This window comes from Ixodes scapularis, unplaced genomic scaffold (genome assembly GCF_016920785.2).
Source record: "Ixodes scapularis isolate PalLabHiFi unplaced genomic scaffold, ASM1692078v2 PGA_scaffold6__148_contigs__length_123643588, whole genome shotgun sequence".
In the NCBI taxonomy this organism is placed as follows: domain Eukaryota; kingdom Metazoa; phylum Arthropoda; class Arachnida; order Ixodida; family Ixodidae; genus Ixodes; species Ixodes scapularis.
Window position 1 is genome coordinate 106307897 of NW_024609881.1, and position 22878 is coordinate 106330774.

At 47.4% G+C, this 22878-nt stretch overlaps 1 protein-coding gene across 1 annotated transcript in view; it reads left to right on the forward strand.

The window, feature by feature from the left end:
* The window catches only part of LOC120837608, a 62285-nt gene that overhangs the window by 16640 nt on the left and 22767 nt on the right, over nucleotides 1–22878 (forward strand). The window contains exons 6-8 of the mRNA XM_040207102.3: nucleotides 5611–5712; nucleotides 12925–13064; nucleotides 13539–13681. Coding sequence (XP_040063036.1) covers nucleotides 5611–5712; nucleotides 12925–13064; nucleotides 13539–13681 — 385 coding nt within the window. The remainder of the gene's footprint in view (nucleotides 1–5610; nucleotides 5713–12924; nucleotides 13065–13538; nucleotides 13682–22878) is intronic.

Below are 22878 nucleotides of genomic sequence, written 5' to 3' on the forward strand. Positions count from 1 at the left end.
ATCAGGACTGTACAATTTTGAGCGGATCATGTTTATCGTACAGGGCTCGGTAGAAATCGCGGTAGGACTGTTGCCTTGATGACGACCGGCTGAACCAGTTGTAGATTTCACTCACCGAAAATTCGAGATTTCTCGGAAGAGCTTCCGCGACGGCATTTGAAACTGCCAAATCCAGCGAATGACCGACGCACCTCACCAAAAGGAGGTTAGGAACATCCGCCTTAAGCTTCTGGTACACACCGTTGTTGACTCTGACCATCACACTTGCATTGTCCGTTACTATTCCCACCATCCCCTGCAGATCGATGCGAAACTGGGCTAAGCACATTTTCACTGCGTCTACAATGAACTGAGCTTTTGAGTCAGTGAGTTCCACTAAGCTCAAAAAGGTAGAGACCACATTGGCAGCCTTCTCGCTGTATTAGACGATAACGACGCCCAACAGCTTGGTCACCGATATGTCCGTTGATTCGTATAGCATCAGGCTGTAGCTTCCAGATCCTAGGTCGGAAAGCAACTTGTCAACAAAGTGAGGAGGGAGGACGTTCTTTATCAATGCACTGTACTTCGACCGATGAAGCTGGAGGTGCTTAGCTCCTTCGCTGTCCCGAAACTGATTACGGCACTGTTCACCCAGGTGATCCGAAGCCAACATCGCGGAGTGAGCGCATTTGAACATGGCAAGGGACCCTTCAGCAGTGCATGACCGGTCAGACTTCCGTTCAACTCGTAAAATAGTCTGCCTGCCAGAGGAGAAAGGTGCAGCGGCCGAAACATCCTTCTTCGTTGCAGCGTGCGCGACCAAATCCACGTACTTAGCAGATAGTTCCGTTTTGCAACAGCGGCGCCTGGCTCGTCTGCTACCACCAGGAACCTCCAGTAGCCAGTCTTAAAGTTTGGGGTCTTGTAGCCAGTCTTTTCTAAATTTTTGAGCGTACTTTACCGGGCCCATATCACGAAGCAGTTACAAAAACGCCAAAGGAACATGGGAGCATTCACGCTGTTCAAACGTGCACTCACGAAACTGGGAGGTGTGTTCCGATATTCCACGCCTTAATGTTTTGATGACGTCAAAGGGGTAACTGTCACAAACCAGAACATTACTGAAAGTAAGCAAAGACGACTGTGGCTGATTATGAATATGACAGGTGCATAGTTGACAGTAAATCGATATAAAATTTCTATACCTTTCAAGAAGCGCCAAGATTACATAAAACCGGCTAAAAATCCCGCCGCCCGCGAAACAGTAATTTATCCCGCAAAACAGAACCAAAAACCGCTAAGTTTAGTGGGGAAACCGCTAAATTGGCAACACTAGGAGCGAGGTCAGCCCGCAATTCAATTTCCAAACGCAATATTAGCAATAGTTGAGGTAACGCTGAGTAACAATGCTGAGTTGAGGTAACGAACTAACAATGCATTATGAAGAGTCGCACGCTTAACGAAACAATAGTGTGCAGGCGAGCTGGTGTACGTTGAACATGATGGTAAGCGCGAGAATGGGGTAGGAAAAGGAAACGCAAAAAGAAGAGAGAAAAAGAACAGGCTATGTCTCAAATTCAGCTACAAAGTTTAATTCGTACACGCCTTATATACGTCTCCAACGCCGTCACTACAACCACCAGAAGAAACAAAACCCCACGACAAATATAGACCACAAAACAAGAGGGTTAAAAAAAACGAAAGAAAAAAAAAAAAACGGTGTACACAAATTTACACAAGCACCGAAACTGGTTTTCCCCAGTCTCAGGGGTTTGTCTAAAATCATGTTAAACCTTCACCAGTTCGTTTTGTGCCCTAACTTTTTTGTTAGTGCGGACGAACACGGTTTTTATCACGAAAGGGGGTAAAGCTTCTGTTACCTTTCCTTACCTCGGCTACGAGACATTTACACTAAGGGTCGCAGTCACCATAACCACCCCCTTGCCCTCCGCGAACGCAAGGGGTTTACAAGAACGAACAAAAAAACAAAAAAAAACAACTAAAACTCTGCTTTTTCTATAGTTAGTTACAGGTTAAGAAAGGTTTTTGACGGAAACAAGGGCCGAGCAGGAGGAGGCAGACGGAATGACGGAGAGGAGAAGAGAAAACCTCTTCTCTTCAGCATTCTGTCGGCTTCCTCCTCCCCAGTCAGAAAACTTTTCTTAACGTGTCACTGACTGTTACAAACCACACAGTCCAGAAAGGCATGCATAGACACTGCTAACACTTCGAAACTGCGTACTCGGATCCGCGAACATATAACAACCTACAGCAATCATTAAACAATAAAGAAATTTTACAAGCGCATAAATTGTTTACACTCATTCCCAAACTGCACCGACGCCTGACTTGAACAGCCACCAGACGTCTTTATACGAACTGTTTCTTGAACTACACCTTTCATATCATTACATCCTCTCTGAATTGCTTTCGTGGCGGACCAGTTCGCTTGACATGCATGGCATTCCTGAAGGTGTCTGGCTAATACAGAGTTGAAGCGTTGTTCTTCACATTCCGCTTGTGTTCAGTCAATCATTTACGCACCTCGGCGTATGACCACATATCTAAACCCGCACTCTAAAGGGATCTCGTGAACCACAGATTTCTCACATGAAACCGACCTTTCTCGATGTCTATTTTGGCATCCTTTCTGTCGTTCCCGATTCAAAAGACGTAAGTTTTCATAACTTCAAATCGGACGTGAACACGGTCTCCACGCCAAACTTCGTAGATGTTTTTATGTTATGACAAATATCGTAAAAATATGGGGTAGCAGCTCGCTCGCTCCTGACACTTATGGTGAATTCCGCTCGCAGATCTCGAGCGCTCCAAAAGCGCTCCATTTGGAGCGCGCATATTCCGCTCGCAGATCTGGCTCAAGTTGGTCATCTTCCGCTCGTAGATCTCTGGCAGCGCCTGCTCCACGGAGCGCCCCAAACTCCGCCGAACTTGCTCTGCGGGGTTTCACAGATCTCTCCAGAAGTTGACAGAGCGGCCCACGTGATTTCCGTGTAAATCGCCGGTGCGCATGCGCGGCGAGGTTGGAGAGATCGGCGGGCCGGTCGGGTCGGAGTTGGATCTGTTCGGGTGCATCGGCTGTTTACTCTGGATTGTGACGGCTCCAACGCTTCTACTTCGCGTAGATCAGGGATAAAAAGCCGGAAATGTGGAGCGTGGCAAATCGTAAGCGCTGACTCTGTGATCGCGAGAGGAAGAACGAGAAAAGGAACGACAGAAAAGCCGGAGGCAGACGCAAGGTTAGGCCTATTCATTCTGCACCCAGTGATTGTTTGCCTTTTTGCACTGCATTCCGTCGGCATTTTCCCGTGAAATAAAGCAAGAAGTGGTTAGGCAACGACCGCGCAAGTGATGGTTTGTTACCTCTGTGTTTATTAAAGTCGTACTACAAATCTGAACTCCACCGCTGGCAATCGCTGTCCGTGCCCCGCCGCTTCGAGGCGGCCGAAAGGTATGTGACGGTGCCGAACGCGGACGTCTTCGTTATTTGTGACATGGGCGCCGTGGTACGTATAATTTCGCCCGGTCTGTGTCGCGTGTTACTTCTGCAGCTAAGCAGTGACAGTCGTCACTGGTCGTCGGAAAGATTAGCCGGCTGAGGCGTTGGTGGGACTGGTCAAGTTGGAGCAGCGGCCATTCTGTACGGCGGAGGGAGAAGGGCTGGGAAGGGGTGTGGGGGAGGTCGCTCTAAAAATGCAAGTTTATCTTCCCCTCGTCGATTCGGAGCTGGTCCCACGGAGCGGAATTTTGCCTCCCTCGCGGATTTTGGAAAGCGCTCCAGATCTACGAGTGGAATTCACCATTAGTTCACCCAGATTAGTTCTGAGTTCGCACGCTACCGCTTCGATAGCACATGCAGGGCTGATGTCCTCCCCGCTTAAGCTGATTAACAGATTTTCGTTTGACCTTGCTCGAGTGCCTTAATGCGTTGCCTCGTCAAAGCTCGTGACGAGAGAACTCACTGGAACTCTGGCGTAGTCTCTCCAGGTAGCCCTAAACTCTTCCCATCTGCAGATATGTATTTACAATTTTAGTTCACATCATTCCATTACCGTGCGCTTCAAAAAATGCTAACAATGTTATAAGCGACCCGTTTTTCTTAGAGACTTTGAAGAAAACTTGATATTGCAAATAGTGCAAAACCTCTAGTTTGGTCATCAACGGATTGGAATGTTTCGACTCTGCTTAATAAATGGAGTCAGTGTACTGATGATCTTCAACGTTGTAGGCGATTATAAAGGAACGCAACGCACTCGAACACGCTCAAACACAATTATTTAAAACAGCCTTTAATTTTTTTTATTTTAATGTCCAGTTCCCCTTCTATGTTTATGGGTTGCTTCCTGTTCATTTAAGAGGACAGTATGACCAGTATTTGCCCCTCTTTTTCTGTACTTCAACAAAACCTCTCCGAACGTAATCTGTAAACATTTCGAAGCCATTCTTCGAGACACCTAAAATGTTATTCCTCGGGCGTAATTATGTTCAAGTGTATTGATCCAGCCTAATCGTCAGAATGCAGTCACCGTATGAAACACCTTGTTAGAAAAAAAGCTATGATTGTCTAGACAAAAAAAATAGGTCTTAAGCTTGTCGGTGATTCAAAAAACGGAACTTTTAAGGATTTATTTACTTTTAGACTATTATCAACGAAGGTGCAAAAAAACGTCGAGTAAAAAAAAAAAAGACAAAAGCTCCATTTTCATAATGATACTCTTTGATAGTGGTTTCTTCGCATACTTGGACACTTTCTACAGCGATGGATTTGTGCCAACAAAATGCGTGGAATGCCTTAGAGCATTAATAGTCACCTCAGCAATTGTAGCATGATGTGTGGCCTCCCACAGCCAATGTGGCGACTAAAATGGGATCTAAAAAAAAAAAAAACGCATAAATTTTAAACAATATATGCAGCAGCCTCGAAGTACAGAAGCCACCGTAGTGAAAGGACGCCTAAACCCTATATTCTGCTTTTGAGCTTTATTTATTTATTTAGTTTTGTTTAGAACGAATAGTTGTTGCGATTAATTTCGCGTCAGCTGCCAAGTACGCACAGAAATGAAACTCCTATTCCGCCAGGCTCCACAACAGCCTTGAACAACAGCAATTTGAAAGGAAAGAGCTGTGCAGAACCAAGACGACAGGCAGTATATTGGTTTCGGACTTCTAATCGAAAAATCTAGAGATCTCATACTCATGCTTTCAGTAACTTTTTTTCCTCCCAGAAGCTGCATGTAAATGCTTTCGTACCCATCTTTCTATCCCTCTCATTGGCGGTCGCTATTTCTTTGGCACCAAGCCCCTGTTTGGAACCGAGCCCTCGTCGCACGTTCACGCAGCACTCGTTTTTGATCGATTTCTTATAAATTCCAGCAGGTGTAAATTGCGGAATTCTAGGCCAATATTATCTGTTCTGCTTTCTAGGCAGGAAGCAGGGTAAAAATAAACTGTCATGTGTCTGCTCACAAAAAACAAAAACAAAAACAAAAAACAGTATTTGTTAGCGTTTGTTTATTCGCTTGCTGCTCAATTTATCCATTTCGCATTACTGCATTTTAATTCGTTCTCAATTATTGAGGACCTAATCGCGTCCGAAACATGCGATTTCAGATTGCGAGCTTTTGGTTGCAAGAAAGACTTCTATTAACATGTATATTACGCCATGCCACTCGATTTATCGGATATACTGCGGGTATGGACGGCCAAAACGAGGTACGTAAACTTATTAAAATAATAGAATTAAATAATTTCAGACGCAACAAACCATTCTACTATATGAGTTGCTTACTTTAGTTGCATGCAGATTGAGAACAACAGAAGGGAGCTACAGTTGGCTCACCACCGGCGCGCTCCTCCTGCTTTCGACGGTACTTCGGCGTCTCGTGAGCCTCGATTGTGCTTGCGCAGTTCAAAGCACGGTGGAAGGCAGCCAGGTAGCGCTGGAGAGCAGTGTTGCGGAGTTGCCACTCCGGAGTTGGAATGATTCCGGAATCATTCCGCATTTTCACGACCCCGGAATGGAATGGGAATGGAATGGCGGCAACGTTGAGGGGAATGGAATGGGAATGGAATTAGGTGCCTTTTGCCCGGAATGGAATGGGAATGGAATGGGCACGGTTCTTTCTTTTTTTTAGAGTTTACGGTCAGCTAAATTGAACCAGTCAGTGAGTCAGTTGCTCAGAAATAAAATGAGCGGGAAACTGCTAGCCCGCGAGGAGCCCTAACAGACTTATACGCCAAAAAAAAAGCATTACAAAAAACAAGCGTCAAAGCAAAGAGCAAAGAGGGAAAGGGGGGTAACGTGGCACCTTTCACGGACGCGCAGGCGTCGGGCTTCGATGGCGTTACACGAAAGCGAAACAAGAAACCAAGCAAAAGAAAAGGGAGCGGCAAAGAAAGAAACCGCCATGCATAACTCCTCATCGTACTTCTTGTCATGTTTTTTTTTTTTGTTGTTGCGACGGTTTGTAGAATGCACGCGCGCGCACAGACTGAGATCTGGGAGCGGAAGCGACTCATAACTCGCAGAGCTCTGATAACTCGTTCACTCGGGCGCCGTCGAAAGATGATCAGGTATTGTTTTCTAATAGTTCGAGGCGCGTTGTTTAGCAGGCAGCCAACCCTGCTGCCTCCCACGTTTATTCGTGCGCACTCCTTTGAAGTGCGATATGTGGGCTTGCTTCGGCATTAAAACCAAAGCGAGATTCGATCAGTTCCCTCTTCTCCTCTTGCGCTTTGCTCCGAGGCTTGTTTTTTTGTACTGCATTTGTAGTGTATGTCCGCCAATTACTTGGTCTTTGTTCCGATGCTTGTTTTATGTGCTATATGCTTTAGTGGGTTGGAGTTACAAGCAAGCTAGCGGATTCCCGCTCATTTCCTGTGACTTTAGTCTCTGCATACTTCGTTTCGCCTTGCGATGGACCGCTGCGGACGCTACGAGTCACCCTAGGCAATCCAGCACCGTGAGCGGGACTGCAGGGTCACGCGACACTCAGAAAGCACTGGATTGGTTTCGATGGCTCTCGTGCTGTCTGTTGAGGTCCATCGTAAGGTGAAGTAGACCTTCGTCGCCGCTCTTGGTGGGACCGAACTGACTAGACCTGCAGAAAGACCGTCCCGCGCCATACGAGGCGCGACCGTTGCTGTGAGGGCAACTGAGAAGGAGAGCTGGGTACTAGCTGTCACTGAGGTTTTGGCTTTCGCGCGTCTCGGCTGTCCGGTCTACATTCGTGCTCCTTGTCCTGGACCCTATTTGAGGCGGTGAGAAGTCAGTTGGACGGTGTTGATGAGGATACACGGGGAATGTCAATTCGAACGGTGCGGTATTACCCCGTTAATTGCATCTTGATGTGAAGAGCTTTGTCAACGCTGACTTCCCGACCCGTCGCCACTACGCGAACAACCGACATTGAGGTAGAAGAATGAATCGGTTGGTACCGTCTGCAGCCTGAACCCGCCTCCCGATCAGCGCGAAGAGGAACATCACAATTCGGACGAGAAGACAAGATAAATACATATCAAGTCATGGCATCGTAGAAGACATTTTTCTTCATTAGTCGCGAAGAAAATAAACAAGCTGCTCGCTGAAAGTTGTGCAACGAAACTATACACGGTGCAGTTGGCGTATATCATCGAACTTTATTCGCCATCTGAAGAGGAAACACGAGAATGAGTATGCGAAGGGCGGAAAAGGGCAGGCGAACCAGCCAAAAATTGAATTGAATATGATCAGAAATATCGAGATTCGTAAAGCAAGCGTGAACTTATGCGTTTTGAAACAGGTTTCGTGACATGGTCTATACGGTCCCTCGTGCTGCGCCGCAGAGGTTGCATTTTGTCAGAGGATGCGTTCTGCCGCTGTGCATGGAGTCGCTTCCAGCAGTGTACTAGCCGTGTTGCTGTATTTGAAGAATACAGTAATATAGCTTATTCCTGCGCCAGGCACGAACTGGATATTTTTTATGGTCTTATCAAACAAACACGCTGGCCGCGTATGTCTTAAAAGTCAAATGCAAAAAAGTTAAGAAAAGAAAATGAGTGAATTTTAGTTTTGCTGTTTGTTGCGAGCCACGTGGTCGTGAGACCGATGTCTTAAACAAGCATCGACATATCAAGGGGCTTTCTCGATGTTTGCAGTACATTGTAAATAGGAACTTTCTGCCACCAGCGGTCCGCTTAGTAAAAATCAGTGCCTTTTTTTAGGAATTTCGTTTTTTTTTTCTTCTTTTTTTGCAATTGTCTCTGCATTTGATAATGTCAGCTTTATGCTGCTTATGCCGGCAGCAAAATGTAGCTGTCAAGTGCCAATTTTTACGTTTAGGAAATAAAGGAATGGAATCGAACGATTCAGCCATTCCAGGAGTGGGAATGGGCTCAGTGTCTCCATTCCTAGGAATTGAAAGGAATGGAATTATCGCAAACTCTAATTCCCCGGAATGGAATTGGAATGGAATGGGGGTGCCCATTCCGCAACACTGGCCGAGACGGTTGGCGTGCGATCCGAACCCTTCTCGCACGTTCGACCGAAACCGGAGAAGCGTTTTTCTTGGGCCTCCACTCAAGGGCGTCAGAACCGACGTTCCCGTCGGTGTGCTTTGTCTACGGTGTCTGCCTTGCGTATGCCTTCCACGAGAACGTTGCCGTCGGTGTGTTCTGTCTACGGCGTCTGCATTCCATGGAGGCGTCTGCATTCTACGAGAACGCCAGACAGAATCCGACCCTGAAGCCTGAACAGATGGACACTCTGTTGTGTCTGCATCTGCAGCATGCAAGACAATCCCCTACGAGGCGCCCTCAATTCGGAGAAGCACAACGCCCGAGCATCCGGGGCGAGAGGAGGAGGCTGACGTCGAGGCCAACTTTGGAAGGCGGCACTAACCAACCAATGGCACGGGAGCTCCAGAACACCGATTTTATTATATAAGGACCTATTCGCTGCCCATTCGGTGCTCTCCGACGATGTAGAAACTTCTGTATATACGTAATTAAACAGAGTTAATCGTGAGAGACCCTTCCGTCTCCTGCTGATGTTCCTGCCAGGAGTCAGTTTGCGATCCCTGTCTTTGCCTGGCCCTGCCTGAGGCTGCCTCGGGAACTCCTCGGTCGCAACAACAGACAGTACGTAAATCAGCCAGGCCATTGGTATTAAACTGTCTTCATAACAAACCCACTGCCGGTCATCTTGGCTTATTAAAAACATATAGTCGTGTACGTAAAGGTTCCTTTTGGCCTTGGGTGTACTTGTCCCTCCCCAGGTACGTACAATCCTGCACGCGGTGTCAACAACGCAAAGTTACATTCGTCTTCCCTTGGACAAATGCTGCCGATTATACTTGTCCCTCTATTCCTTTTGAAATGTTGGGCATTCATTTCTTTGGGCCGCTGCAATAAAATGGTTCTGGAAATCGGCGAATTTTTATGGCAATTGGCCACCTCACGCGTTTCGCCGACACTACCACCATCCCGTCATGCAGCGCCGCCGAGGTTGCCCAGTTCTTTATATCAAACATATTTCTCCGACATGGCGCCCCGCACATATTGCTCAGTGACCGGGGCAGGACCTTTCTTTCTAACACCATCAAAAAGGTTTTCGCGGCCTGCCATGTCCTGCATAAAACTATGTCTTCTTACCACCAGCAGACAAATAGCCTCACGGAGCGCTTTCACTGTACATTGGCCGAGATGGTGTCTATGTACGTTTCCAAGGACCACAAGAATTGGGATGTTATCTTGCCATTCGTGACGTTTGCCTATAATACGGCTGTCCAAAATACAACAGGATATTTCCCGTACCATCTCGTGTACGCCAGAAAGCCGAAATCATTCGTGGACAGAGTCCTACAACTTACGCCCACAACCCATTGTAATATCCTACACTCAAATATTTCTCGCGACGAACATTTTCGCCACCTTGTACGGTTAGGCACGACAGCACTACAACTCCGCAAGTTATGGCACGATTCTCTAATTGCTTGAGATACTTATGACCCAGGAGACGTCGTCCGGGTTCATCTACCGTTGCGTCAGCCAAGTTACTCTGAGAAGCTGTTGCACAAATGCATTGGCCCTACCGAGTCTTCGAGGAAATATCACGTTTGATCTCCCTCGTGGAACCTAGCGACCGTCGGCGCCGCGGTCGGGAAGTTCTGCATGAGTCGTGGCTAAAACATTTCGTGTCATGCACTCCAGATCTCACCATACAACCACGTGGCCCGGAGGCCACTCATTCTATTCCAAAAAAGGGAAAGTTGTTAAGATTTATTGTTTGCAATGTCATTGTAATCACCAAAGCATTATGCTCATAGACTATAAATTCATTATCGTGCTGACCAAGCGACAGGACGCTCGCTCTCAGACGTTCGATCTAAGCGGCTGCGGTTGAAACAAAAACCCAGCGTCCTTGGTACACCTATCTCCCTTTTGCTCTATTCTTGCTATCAATATATATATATATATTCTGACGAAGACGGACTGTTTTGTTTTTTATGTCCGTTTAGTGCCCGTTTAGTGGCCCTGATGAAGGCCGGACTCCGGCCGAAACGTCGAAGAATAAATCGGCTGTTGTTGCTGTTTTCACTAAGGAATTTTTCTGCTCAGTTATATATCCACGCCTTCGGCCTCCCGCCACCATGCCCGTTATATATATATATATATATATATATATATATGTATAGGTGAGGCAGAGTAGCCTGAGAACAATGGACCGGGAAAATGTAATAAGTCAAAGATCCGTACTTGCGGAGTTGCTATGCTAGGAGTTTATTGGATATATTTCGACAGTTTCGCCAAAAGGCTCGGCTTCGTCAGGAGATGGCTTTTGGCGAAACTGTCGAAATATATCCAATAAACTCCTAGCATAGCAACTCCGCAAGTGCGGATCTCTGAATTATATATATATATATATATATATAGATTAAGTCGTCCGTTGTTGCTGTTTTTCACTAAGGGTTTTTTTCTTCTCAGTTTTATACCCACGCCTTCGGCCTCCCGCCACCATGCCCGTTATATATATATATATATATATATATATATATATATATATATATATATATATATATATATATATATATAGGTGAGGCAGAGTAGCTTGAGAACAATGGACCGGGAAAATGTAATAAGTCAAAGATCCGTACTTGCGGAGTTGCTATGCTAGGAGTTTATTGGATATATTTCGACAGTTTCGCCAAAAGGCTCGGCTTCGTCAGGAGATGGCTTTTGGCGAAACTGTCGAAATATATCCAATAAACTCCTAGCATAGCACCTCCGCAAGTACGGATCTCTGAATTATATATATATATATATATATATATATATATTAAGTCGTCCGTTGTTGCTGTTTTTCACTAAGGGTTTTTTTCTTCTCAGTTTTATACCCACGCCTTTGGCCTCCCGCCACCATGCCCGTTATATATATATATATATATACATATATATATATATATATATATATATATATATATATATATATATATAGGCAAAAGTAAGGTGCGCAGACACAGTACCCGCAGGCTGACAAAAATAGAAATCTGGTTTAATATCGAAAAAGGTCACACAAGAAAAAAAGAGTAAAGTATGACGAAAAAAAGTTGTATTAAAAGAGTAATCAAGGTTAGACACAAGAACGCTCGATATGCGAATAATGCACTTTGAAATAGCGGAATAAAACTCAAAGTTTAACCCAAGAACTTGCAAAAATAAATTGTTAAATTGAAAATAAAATAAATAATTAAAAATAAAAAAGGGGCCCGACATCCGTCGGTGTTTCGACAGTGGCACTGTCTTCCTCAGAACGTCCTCAAGAAGACGGTGCCACTGTCCAAACGCCGATGGACGTCAGGCCCCTTTCTTTTTTTCTACTTTTAATTCTTTATTTTATATTCCAGTTAACAATTTATTTGTGTGAGTTCTAGTGTTTAACTTCGATTTCTATTCCGCTATTTTTAAGTGCATTGTCCGCCTTTCTAGCGTGCTTGCGTCTATCCTTGCTTGTTCTTGTAAATTAAAACAACTTTTTTCTCGACTTTACTTTTATTTGTGTAATTATTTCTTAATTCGCCATTATTTCTTATTCTTATTTTGATCGTTTTGAGGGTTCTGTGTCTGCGCACCTTACTTTTACCAATATTCTGACCTTACTTTTACCAATATTCTATACAAAGATATTCTGACGAAGACGGACTGTTTCGTTTTATATGTCCGTGTAGTGGCCGTTCAAAAGCACGTAATGTCCCGCGTTCCCCGCGCGAATCCGAGCACCCCACGGGCCCCAACGAAAATCGGTGATGATGATGATGCAAAAAGAGGAATTGATGACACTGTCCAGTTTGGGTCGTCACATTATATATATATATATATATATAAACTGAAAAAAAAGAAAAAAAAAAACCTTGGTGAAAACGGCAACAACGGACGATATATTCTTCGACGTTTCGGCCGGAGTCCGGCCTTCGCCAGGAAGATATATATATATATATATATATATAAACAGACTCAGGACACACTATTGCACATTAAGAAAAACAGAAAATTAGAGGTCAGTAAGTAGCTATAGCGAATCGCTGAACATGCGGCGGAACGCAAAGGCCGATACACATATACGACGAGATTCGGAGTTGCGATGGTGTTATACAGCGTCAGTATCCGAGAAAGTGCCAATATTTTGCATGATGGAAAAAAATAAGAACGCATAAAATGTATTGTAGAACGGAAATTGACATGAAAATCAAGTTTGAAGAACGGCTCAGCCAAGTCCATTTCACTCTTCGCAATCTTGTGTAGAAAAAAAAACTATTGTTGCGAATAATGTTACTAGATCGGTTCAGCTCCTCCAAATATATCACTATTCGGAGGAGGTGAGCCGAGAGGCACATCATTTTAGATAATTTATAGTAAATAAACAGAACTAATTTATGTTTCTTTAACTAGATGCATGGCCGAACCCCGTCAATTCCTCAAGTGATTCTGACTTTTTAGTGGAAGCGCATACACTTCGGATGTTAATAGTACACATAGATCCTTTACAAGAGGACACGATCTTCATGAATGAATTTCAGCTGATCACGGAGGTAAACCGCCTTTTTTGCTTGAACCTATTTCATTTGAAGTGAATTAATTCTTATGCAACATCAAATAATCTGGCTTCTAAGTTACCAACGTGAGATCTTGGGCACTTTCTTCCTCATGTTAGATGCTTCCTGGTGGTATAAGGTATTCAAGTTAATGAACACTCTAAAAATATTAGAGATACAGCAAAAATACAGTCACATGCGTGCTTGTGTTTTTGATCGTAAACACGAGTTACAGAGCTTTGTCTTTCTAAAGTTATAAACATAGGTTATAACACGTTCGGGTTTTTTTTTTCAAAAAGAAAGTGTGTTCGATACCAAAACATGAATAAAAAATCCACTCAATATCGATTCATACTTACTGTGAATGGCCAAATTTTACAATTTGAGACAAAAATTATGTCTGCAATACCAATGCGCTTCCTAAAAATGATCATTCTTGTTTCCTATTGGATACGTCATTCAATCTTTCAGGTTTTGTACAACATCCCAGAGGCCAACCTATACGCCTCAACTTCCAAAGATGCAAAGAATAAAAGGCTGTGCGGAATACAAATTTACAAGATAATGCCTGATTTCGCAACCTTGGAGGCTCGAGCGATGATCCTTAGAGAAAAGTAAGCAGGAGTACAGTTTGTTTGATTGACGAGTACAATTTGTTGTTTGACCTTTGATGAGAACAGTTTTGTTTGTTTTACCTCTAAAACCTCCTAAATAAATGCAGGTATTTTTTTCTTGAACAATGCTTAGAGTATGGTGAGAAGGCACACTTCGTAAAAGTTTCAAAGCAAGAAAGTAAATATAAAGAAAAGATTAATATGCAATCGAAAGCAGAAGGTCCACTCGGAGGAAGTCACGACAAAAAGCGCGAAAACCAGGTGGTTTGTTTTTCGACCCGCGATCAGGGGTTCAAGTTTCCTTTAAATCAAAGTAGTTTCGGCGCATTAGTGGCCACAGAAAATACGGGTTTTGGATTCGCTTTAATTTTTAGTATAAAAATGGTACCGGGACAACTTAATTCTTCTGAAATAGTTAAAGTTATGTGATGTAATCACACGTAACCGCGAAAGAACATGACGTGAGGGACCCCCTTAAAGCAGGTTTCAGATATTTTCGAGCGAAAATTCATTTTTAACCGGAAAAAAACAGTTTCGACTGATAAACCTATTTCTAGCTGCAAATATTTTTTTTATCAATTCTAAGCATACCTATACGATGGTATCCTTGTAGCTACACAGACCTAAATACCTACTTTGCCAGAGGTTCTAAGAGTGTAACCACAATTAAAAACGTCACAAATTCAACACCTCAGTGGTTAGCTATCTTAACAGTTTGATCTATGGCTTGTAATTGGATTTCATATCGGTTAATTTGTCTAATGTCGCGACGAAGGGAATTGATAAAATACCGTGAATTTATAAACATAACGTAATAAAACATTACGTAGATTTGTAAAATAAAATTTTGCGAGCCTTCTAGCCGTAGTGACACGGGATTAGTTTGTTTCGATGGTTGCATTTACCCAGGTGCACGCCAGAGGAATGCCCAACTTGGGCAAAGTAAGGTGCCTAACTATACCCTTAGTTGGGCGATCATAGGGCATGCCAAAATTTGGCTCTTCTCTGGTACGTCAGAGGAGTGCCAAAGTTGATGCCATACTTGAGCCTTAACTGCCATAGTAAATCCTAATCTCGGAATTCGGGGCATGCCAAGGTTTGGCGTTTCTCTGGTTCGCCAGAGGAGTGCCAAAGTTGGTGCCATACTTGAGCCATAACTGCCATAGTTAGTCCTAATCTGGGAATTCGGATCATGCCAAGGTTTGGCGTTTCTCTGGTCCGCCAGAGGAGCGCCAAAGTTGGTGCCTGCCAGAACAACGCCTAATTTGGGTATTTCGGACACGCCAAAGTTTGGCGTTTCTTTGGTACGCCACACGAGTGCCGAAGTGTGCCATACTTGAGCCAAAACTACCAAACCAACGCCTAATTTCGGCATTTCGGCGAAGCCGAGTTTGGCTTTTCTCTGATCTGCCACAGGAGTGCCAAAGTAGTGCCATATTTGCGCCATAACTGCCAGAGCAACGCCAAATTTGGGTATTTCGGACATGCCAAACTTTGGCGTTGCTCTTGTCCGCCAGAGGAGCGCCAAAGTTGGTGCCATACTTCAGCCATAACTGCCAGTAAATCCTAATCTGGGAATTCGGGGCATGCCAAGGTCTGGCGTTTCTCTGGTCCGCCAGTAGAGCGCCAAAGTTGGTGCCACAATTCAGCCATAACTGCCAGAGCAACGCCCAATTTGGGTATTTCGGACATGCCAAAGCTTGGCGTTGCTCTGGTCCGCCAGAGGAGTGCCAAAGTTGGTGCCATACTTTAGCCATAACTACCATAGTAAATCCCGATCTGGGATTTCGGGGCACGCCAAGGTTTGGCGTTTCTCTGGTCCGCCAGAGGAGCGCAAAGTTGGTGCCATAATTCAGCCATAACTGCCAGAGCAACGCCTAATTTGGGTATTTCGGACACGCCAGCCAAAGTTTCGCGTTTCTTGGGTACGCCACAGGAGTGCCGAAGTGTGCCATACTTGAGCCGTAACTACCAAAGCAACGCCTAATTTCGGTATTTCGGCCACGCCGAGTTTGGCTTTTCTCTGGTGCGCCACAGTTCTGCTAAAGTGAGTGCCAGACTTGAGCCATAACTGCCACAGTAAATCTTAATTTGGCGATTCGGGCATGCCGAAGTTTGGCTCTTCTCTGGCTACCCACTAAAGTGCCAAATAAGTGCCAACAGCGGAAAAGAAAGCCGAGATTCCGGCCCAAGTTTCGAATATGTCTGGTGTGTCACAGAAGTGCTCTTTCACACGTCCCAGAAGAGAATTAAATTAAATAGGCGTTGGAAACACGATGGCAAGATGTCATCACCTCCGTTCCCAAGGCGCACGGCAATACTTTGCAGTATCGTGCCAGTGCCGGCCGAAAGTCGGTTCCAATATCGCTAAAAAGTCCAGTTTTGCACCACCGATTGATATCCGGCAGGTATTGCCGTACAGCTGTTTTGTGCCAGCCTAGCGTTCGCGCAATATTGCGCGAATACTCTACGATGCGTCGGCTCCGTGTTGGCCGAACGTCGTGCAAGTATGTGTACGTTGCTTATCATTTGTTGCATATCCAATCACATATACGGACAAACAAATTTTTTTCGATCGCTCCCAGAAGTTTATTAAACCATTATCATTACACACACTGTATTCTCCACATATTTACAAAGGTCACACTTCTCTCACTCGGTAAAACGAGAAGCAAATTATAAAATAGAATTAACACTGGCCTCATGCCAAGCAAAACTTACCACACAAAAAACCGCGGAGATGGAGAGGAAAGCAGGACGACTATCAGAAGCATGCTTTCTGTGTACTTACTAATAAAAGAGCAATATCATGTAATCCTTGATGGATGCATAATCCAACTCAGGCACCCCACAAACAAATTCGAGAAAGAAGGTTGCGCACATTCAACTGACGTCTCGTCGTCGGCGAAGAGCAGTTTTTGTCGAAGCGTGTCCAACAAACAAATCGCAAGAATTCCACGAACGCCGGTGAAAAAAAAAAAGGCTGTTACCGAAGAACTGGCATGGACGTATTCCGACCGTTTACGATGAAAAAACACGGCCGCGTCTGCAACGCACGAAAGCAGCAGAACACTGAAGAGCGCAGTTCGAAAACCGGACCTACATGACCCGCCTATTTCTATAACTAGGCAAACGGCGAAAACAACAGCCCCAGAAATCCCATCAGCGTGACAGAGAAAGTCACGTGACAAATTTTCGTCCAAACGTTTTTGTCCTACGCGTCCTACGTAGAGAGGTCGCGCCGGGTCACGCGTTTCGCTCCACCCTTTTGATCTGCTTAAAGCGGCTGTCGCGCTCGCTGACCCACACGAAGACACAAAAGCAGGTGAGGAGGATTTGCAAAAGGCGAGGCCACTTCTGCCGGTGACCTTGTCACTTTGCCTAGTCTGTCAGCGTTCGGCTTCCATTCTGAGCCTCAGAAAGATAATCTCCTTTCTTGGTGCTTATGTTTTGCGGGCTGTCGCCATCCGATAGGCCTCAATTATTTCTCTCCCGACTCGCTCGCAGTGGCCTTCCATGGCTGTCGTGCCGGCGAAATTAGGAGCGCAGCCGGGACATTTTTTTCCCGTGTATGACGATCGGGTGCTTAGAATCCGAAGCAGCTCTTTCGGCGTCCATTTGATGTTCTCGGAGTCGGTTGTTGAGGCATCGCCCCGTTTGCTTGATGTACCTGCCCCGCAGGACAGGGGGATCGCGTACACTTCCTCCGCTTCCTCTCCTTCCCCCAAGATTCTTCTTTCCCGTACTTGATCGGAGCGGGCGGGCTTTGAGCTTGAAGCCGAAAATAAATGTTGTTGAAGTTGAAAGATTGTCCCGTCTGTATCGTCCCTTATGTGTCTCCACTTCCTAAATGTTTAACAAGTACCAACACGCTAAAATAGTACAAGTTCCGGGATTTCATTATCATTCCCCAAGTGTGATGCGGGAACCGCGCTACGGAGCCCCGGTCGTTTCCGCTCTTTGTTATCCCTAGGATTTGACACTGCTCAATCACAATGCAAGACACGCACAGGCCCACGCTCGCTTTTGCAATGCGCCGCCTAATAATGATATCTCTTCTGGAGACGTGCGCACATCAGTCTCGCGCAGTGCTTGCTCAATGGCAGCACTTTCTGTAAAGGTGGATTCACACCGGGGATGTATGCAGTCGCGCGATCCGACTAAATCGCATTGCGAAAAAAAAGTAATTAGGTGGTCAATCTGGCGTGCGCGATGAGCGAGTTGAACGCCTTCGTTGGCGAGTCGCTTCTCAAAAACTCTCGCTCCGAACGCCGTTGATTGGCTCGGTCTCTCCGCGACTAGAGCGCATCGCAAAAAGTCGGGTCAGCAAGCGACTGCTCAGATTCCGTCGTTTTTTGCCCGCGATGGTCGCTTTTGCGGTGAAAGTTATGGCGCGACTATATCGCATCGCCGGTGTGAACGCGCCTTAATGTCGAACCAGTCTCACGGCGCGTCCCGATATTGGCGTGTCTATCTACGCGCGAGTACAGCATCCGGCACAATTTGCGTTTGCAAAGCCTCGTCCAGCCGGGTCAGAACATTCAGGCAACCTTTAGACTGGAGAAATCAAGAGACACCCAAAGTAAGATAAAGTTGCCAGCCTAATCAAACTTGATTTCTATTTAATTAAGATGAAGACCACCCGCGTACATAAAATACCTCATCAGCCGAACTCCAAGACAGTAAGCCTAGTTCTGGCACTTGTTTGGCAACTTTGGCCCGTAACTGCCAGATGACAGCCGAACAATCGGGAAGCGAAGCCTAACTTTGGCACTTGTTTGGCGACTTTGGCCCGTAGCTGCCAGATGACAGCAGAACTATCGGGAAGCGAAGCCTAACTTTGGCACCTGCTTGGCGACTTTGGCCCGTAGCTGCCAGATGACAGCCGAACTATCGGGAAGCGAAGCCTAACTTTGGCACCTGCCTGGCAACTTTGGCCCGTAGCTGCCAGATGACAGCCGAGCTATCGGGAAGCGAAGCCTAACTTTGGCACCTGCCTGGCAACTTTGGCCCGTGGCTGCCAGATGACAGCCGAACTATCGGGAAGCGAAGCCTAACTTTGGCACCTGCTTGGCGACCTCGGCCCGTAGCTGCCAGATGACAGCCGAACTATCGGGAAGCGAAGCCTAACTTTGGCACCTGCTTGGCGACTTTGGCCCGTAGCTGCCAGATGACAGCAGAACTATCGGGAAGCGAAGCCTAACTTTGGCACCTGCTTGGCGACTTTGGCCCGTAGCTGCCAGATGACAGCCGAACTATCGGGAAGCGAAGCCTAACTTTGGCACCTGCTTGGCGACTTTGGCCCGTAGCTGCCAGATGACAGCCGAACTATCGGGAAGCGAAGCCTAACTTTGGCACCTGCCTGGCAACTTTGGACCGTAGCTGCCAGATGACAGCCGAACTATCGGGAAGCGAAGCCTAACTTTGGCACCTGGTTGGCGACTTTGGTCCGTAGCTGCCAGATGACAGCCGAACTATCGGGAAGCGAAGCCTAACTTTGGCACCTGCCTGGCAACTTTGGACCGTAGCTGCCAGATGACAGCAGAACTATCGGGAAGCGAAGCCTAACTTTGGCACCTGCTTGGCGAATTTGGCCCGTAGCTGCCAGATGACAGCCGAACTATCGGGAAGCGAAGCCTAACTTTGGCACCTGCCTGGCAACTTTGGCCCGTAGCTGCCAAATGACAGCCGAACTATCGGGAAGCGAAGCCTAACTTTGGCACCTGCTTGGCGACTTTGGCCCGTAGCTGCCAGATGACAGCAGAACTATCGGGAAGCGAAGCCTAACTTTGGCACCTGCCTGGCAACTTTGGCCCGTAGCTGCCAGATGACAGCCGAACTATCGGGAAGCGAAGCCTAACTTTGGCACCTGCCTGGCAACTTTGGCCCGTAGCTGCCAGATGACAGCCGAACTATCGGGAAGCGAAGCCTATCTTTGGCACCTGCCTGTCAACTTTGGCCCGTAGCTGCCAGATGACAGCCGAACTATCGGGAAGCGAAGCCTAACTTTGGCACCTGCTTGGCAACTTTGGCCCGTAGCTGCCAGATGACAGCCGAACTATCGGGAAGCGAAGCCTAACTTTGGCACCTGCTTGGCGACTTCGGCCCGTAGCTGCCAGATGACAGCCGAACTATCGGGAAGCGAAGCCTAACTTTGGCACCTGCTTGGCGACTTTGGCCCGTAGCTGCCAGATGACAGCCGAACTATCGGGAAGCGAAGCCTAACTTTGGCACCTGCCTGTCAACTTTGGCCCGTAGCTGCCAGATGACAGCAGAACTATCGGGAAGCGAAGCATAACTTTGGCACCTGCTTGGCGACTTTGGCCCGTAGCTGCCAGATGACAGCCGAACTATCGGGAAGCGAAGCCTAACTTTGGCACCTGCCTGTCAACTTTGGCCCGTAGCTGCCAGATGACAGCCGAACTATCGGGAAGCGAAGCCTAACTTTGGCACCTGCTTGGCGACTTCGGCCCGTAGCTGCCAGATGACAGCCGAACTATCGGGACGCGAAGCCTAACTTTGGCACCTGCCTGTCAACTTTGGCCCGTAGCTGCCAGATGACAGCCGAACTATCGGGAAGCGAAGCCTAACTTTGGCACCTGCTTGGCGACTTCGGCCCGTAGCTGCCAGATGACAGTCGAACTATCGGGAAGCGAAGCCTAACTTTGGCACCTGCTTGGCGACTTTGGCCCGTAGCTGCCAGATGACAGCAGAACTATCGGGAAGCGAAGCCTAACTTTGGCACCTGCCTGGCAACTTTGGCCCGTGGCTGCCAGATGACAGCAGAACTATCAGGAAGCGAAGCATAACTTTGGCACCTGCTTGGCGACTTTGGCCCGTAGCTGCCAGATGACAGCCGAACTATCGGGACGCGAAGCCTAACTTTGGCACCTGCTTGGCGACTTTGGCCCGTAGCTGCCAGATGACAGCAGAACTATCGGGAAGCGAAGCCTAACTTTGGCACCTGCTTGGCGACTTTGGCCCGTAGCTGCCAGATGACAGCCGAACTATCGGGAAGCGAAGCCCAACTTTGGCACCTGCTTGGCGACTTTGGCCCGTAGCTGCCAGATGACAGCCGAACTATCGGGAAGCGAAGCCTAACTTTGGCACCTGCTTGGCGACTTTGGCCCGTAGCTGCCAGATGACAGCCGAACTATCGGGAAGCGAAGCCTAACTTTGGCACCTGCTTGGCGACTTTGGCCCGTAGCTGCCAGATGACAGTAGAACTATCGGGAAGCGAAGCCTAACTTTGGCACCTGCTTGGCGACTTTGGCCCGTAGCTGCCAGATGACTGATGAACTATCGGGAAGCGAAGCCTAACTTTGGCACCTGCTTGGCGACTTTGGCCCGTAGCTGCCAGATGACAGCCGAACTATCGGGAAGCGAAGCCTAACTTTGGCACCTGCTTGGCGACTTTGGCCCGTAGCTGCCAGATGACAGCAGAACTATCGGGAAGCGAAGCCAAACTTTGGCACCTGCTTGGCGACTTTATCCCGTAGCTGCCAGATGACAGCAGAACTATCGGGAAGCGAAGCCTAACTTTGGCCCGTAGCTGCCAGATGACAGCAGAACTATCGGGAAGCGAAGCCTAACTTTGGCACCTGCTTGGCGACTTTGGCCCGTAGCTGCCAGATGACAGCAGAACTATCGGGAAGCGAAGCCTAACTTTGGCCCGTAGCTGCCAGATGACAGCAGAACTATCGGGAAGCGAAGCCTAACTTTGGCACCTGCTTGGCGACTTTAGCCCGTAGCTGCCAGATGACAGCAGAACTATCGGAAAGCGAAGCCTAACTTTGGCACCTGCCTGGCAACTTTGGTCCGTAGCTGCCAGATGACAGCAGAACTATCGGGAAGCGAAGCCTAACTTTGGCACCTGCTTGGCGACTTTGGCCCGTAGCTGCCAGATGACAGCCGAACTATCGGGAAGCGAAGCCTAACTTTGGCACCTGCCTGGCAACTTTGGTCCGTAGCTGCCAGATGACAGCAGAAATATCGGGAAGCGAAGCCTAACTTTGGCACCTGCTTGGCGACTTTGGCCCGTAGCTGCCAGATGACAGCAGAACTATCGGGAAGCGAAGCCTAACTTTGGCACCTGCCTGGCAACTTTGGCCCGTAGCTGCCAGATGTCAGCAGAACTATCGGGAAGCGAAGCCTAACTTTCGCACCTGCTGGGCGACTTTGGCCCGTAGCTGCCAGATGACAGCAGAACTATCGGGAAGCGAAGCCTAACTTTCGCACCTGCTTGGCGACTTTGGCCCGTAGCTGCCAGATGACAGCAGAACTATCGGAAAGCGAAGCATAACTTTGGCACCTGCTTGGCGACTTTGTCCCGTAGCTGCCAGATGACAGCCGAACTATCGGGAAGCGAAGCCTAACTTTGGCACCTGCCTGGCAACTTTGGCCCGTAGCTGCCAGATGACAGCAGAACTATCGGGAAGCGAAGCCTAACTTTGGCACCTGCTTGGCGACTTTGGCCCGTAGCTGCCAGATGACAGCAGAACTATCGGGAAGCGAAGCCTAACTTTGGCACCTGCTTGGCGACTTTGGCCCGTAGCTGCCCGATGACAGCCGAACTATCGGAAAGCGAAGCCTAACTTTGGCACCTGCTTGGCCACTTTGTCCCGTAGCTGCCAGATGACAACCGAACTATCGGGAAGCGAAGCCTAACTTTGGCACCTGCTTGGCGACTTTGGCCCGTAGCTGCCAGATGACAACCGAACTATCGGGAAGCGAAGCCTAACTTTGGCACCTGCCTGGCAACTTTGGACCGTAGCTGCCAGATGACAGCAGAACTATCGGGAAGCGAAGCCTAACTTTGGCACCTGCTTGGCGACTTTGGCCCGTTGCTGCCAGATGACAGCAGAACTATCGGGAAGCGAAGCCTAACTTTGGCACCTGCCTGGCAACTTTGGACCGTAGCTGCCAGATGACAGCAGAACTATCGGGAAGCGAAGCCTAACTTTGGCACCTGCTTGGCGACTTTGGCCCGTTGCTGCCAGATGACAGCAGAACTATCGGGAAGCGAAGCCTAACTTTGGCACCTGCTTGGCGACTTTGTCCCGTAGCTGCCAGATGACAACCGAACTAACGGGAGGCGAGGCCTAACTTTGGCACCTGCTTGGCGACTTTGGCCCGTAGCTACCAGATGACAACCGACCTATCGGGAAGCGAAGCCTAACTTTGGTACTTGTTTGACG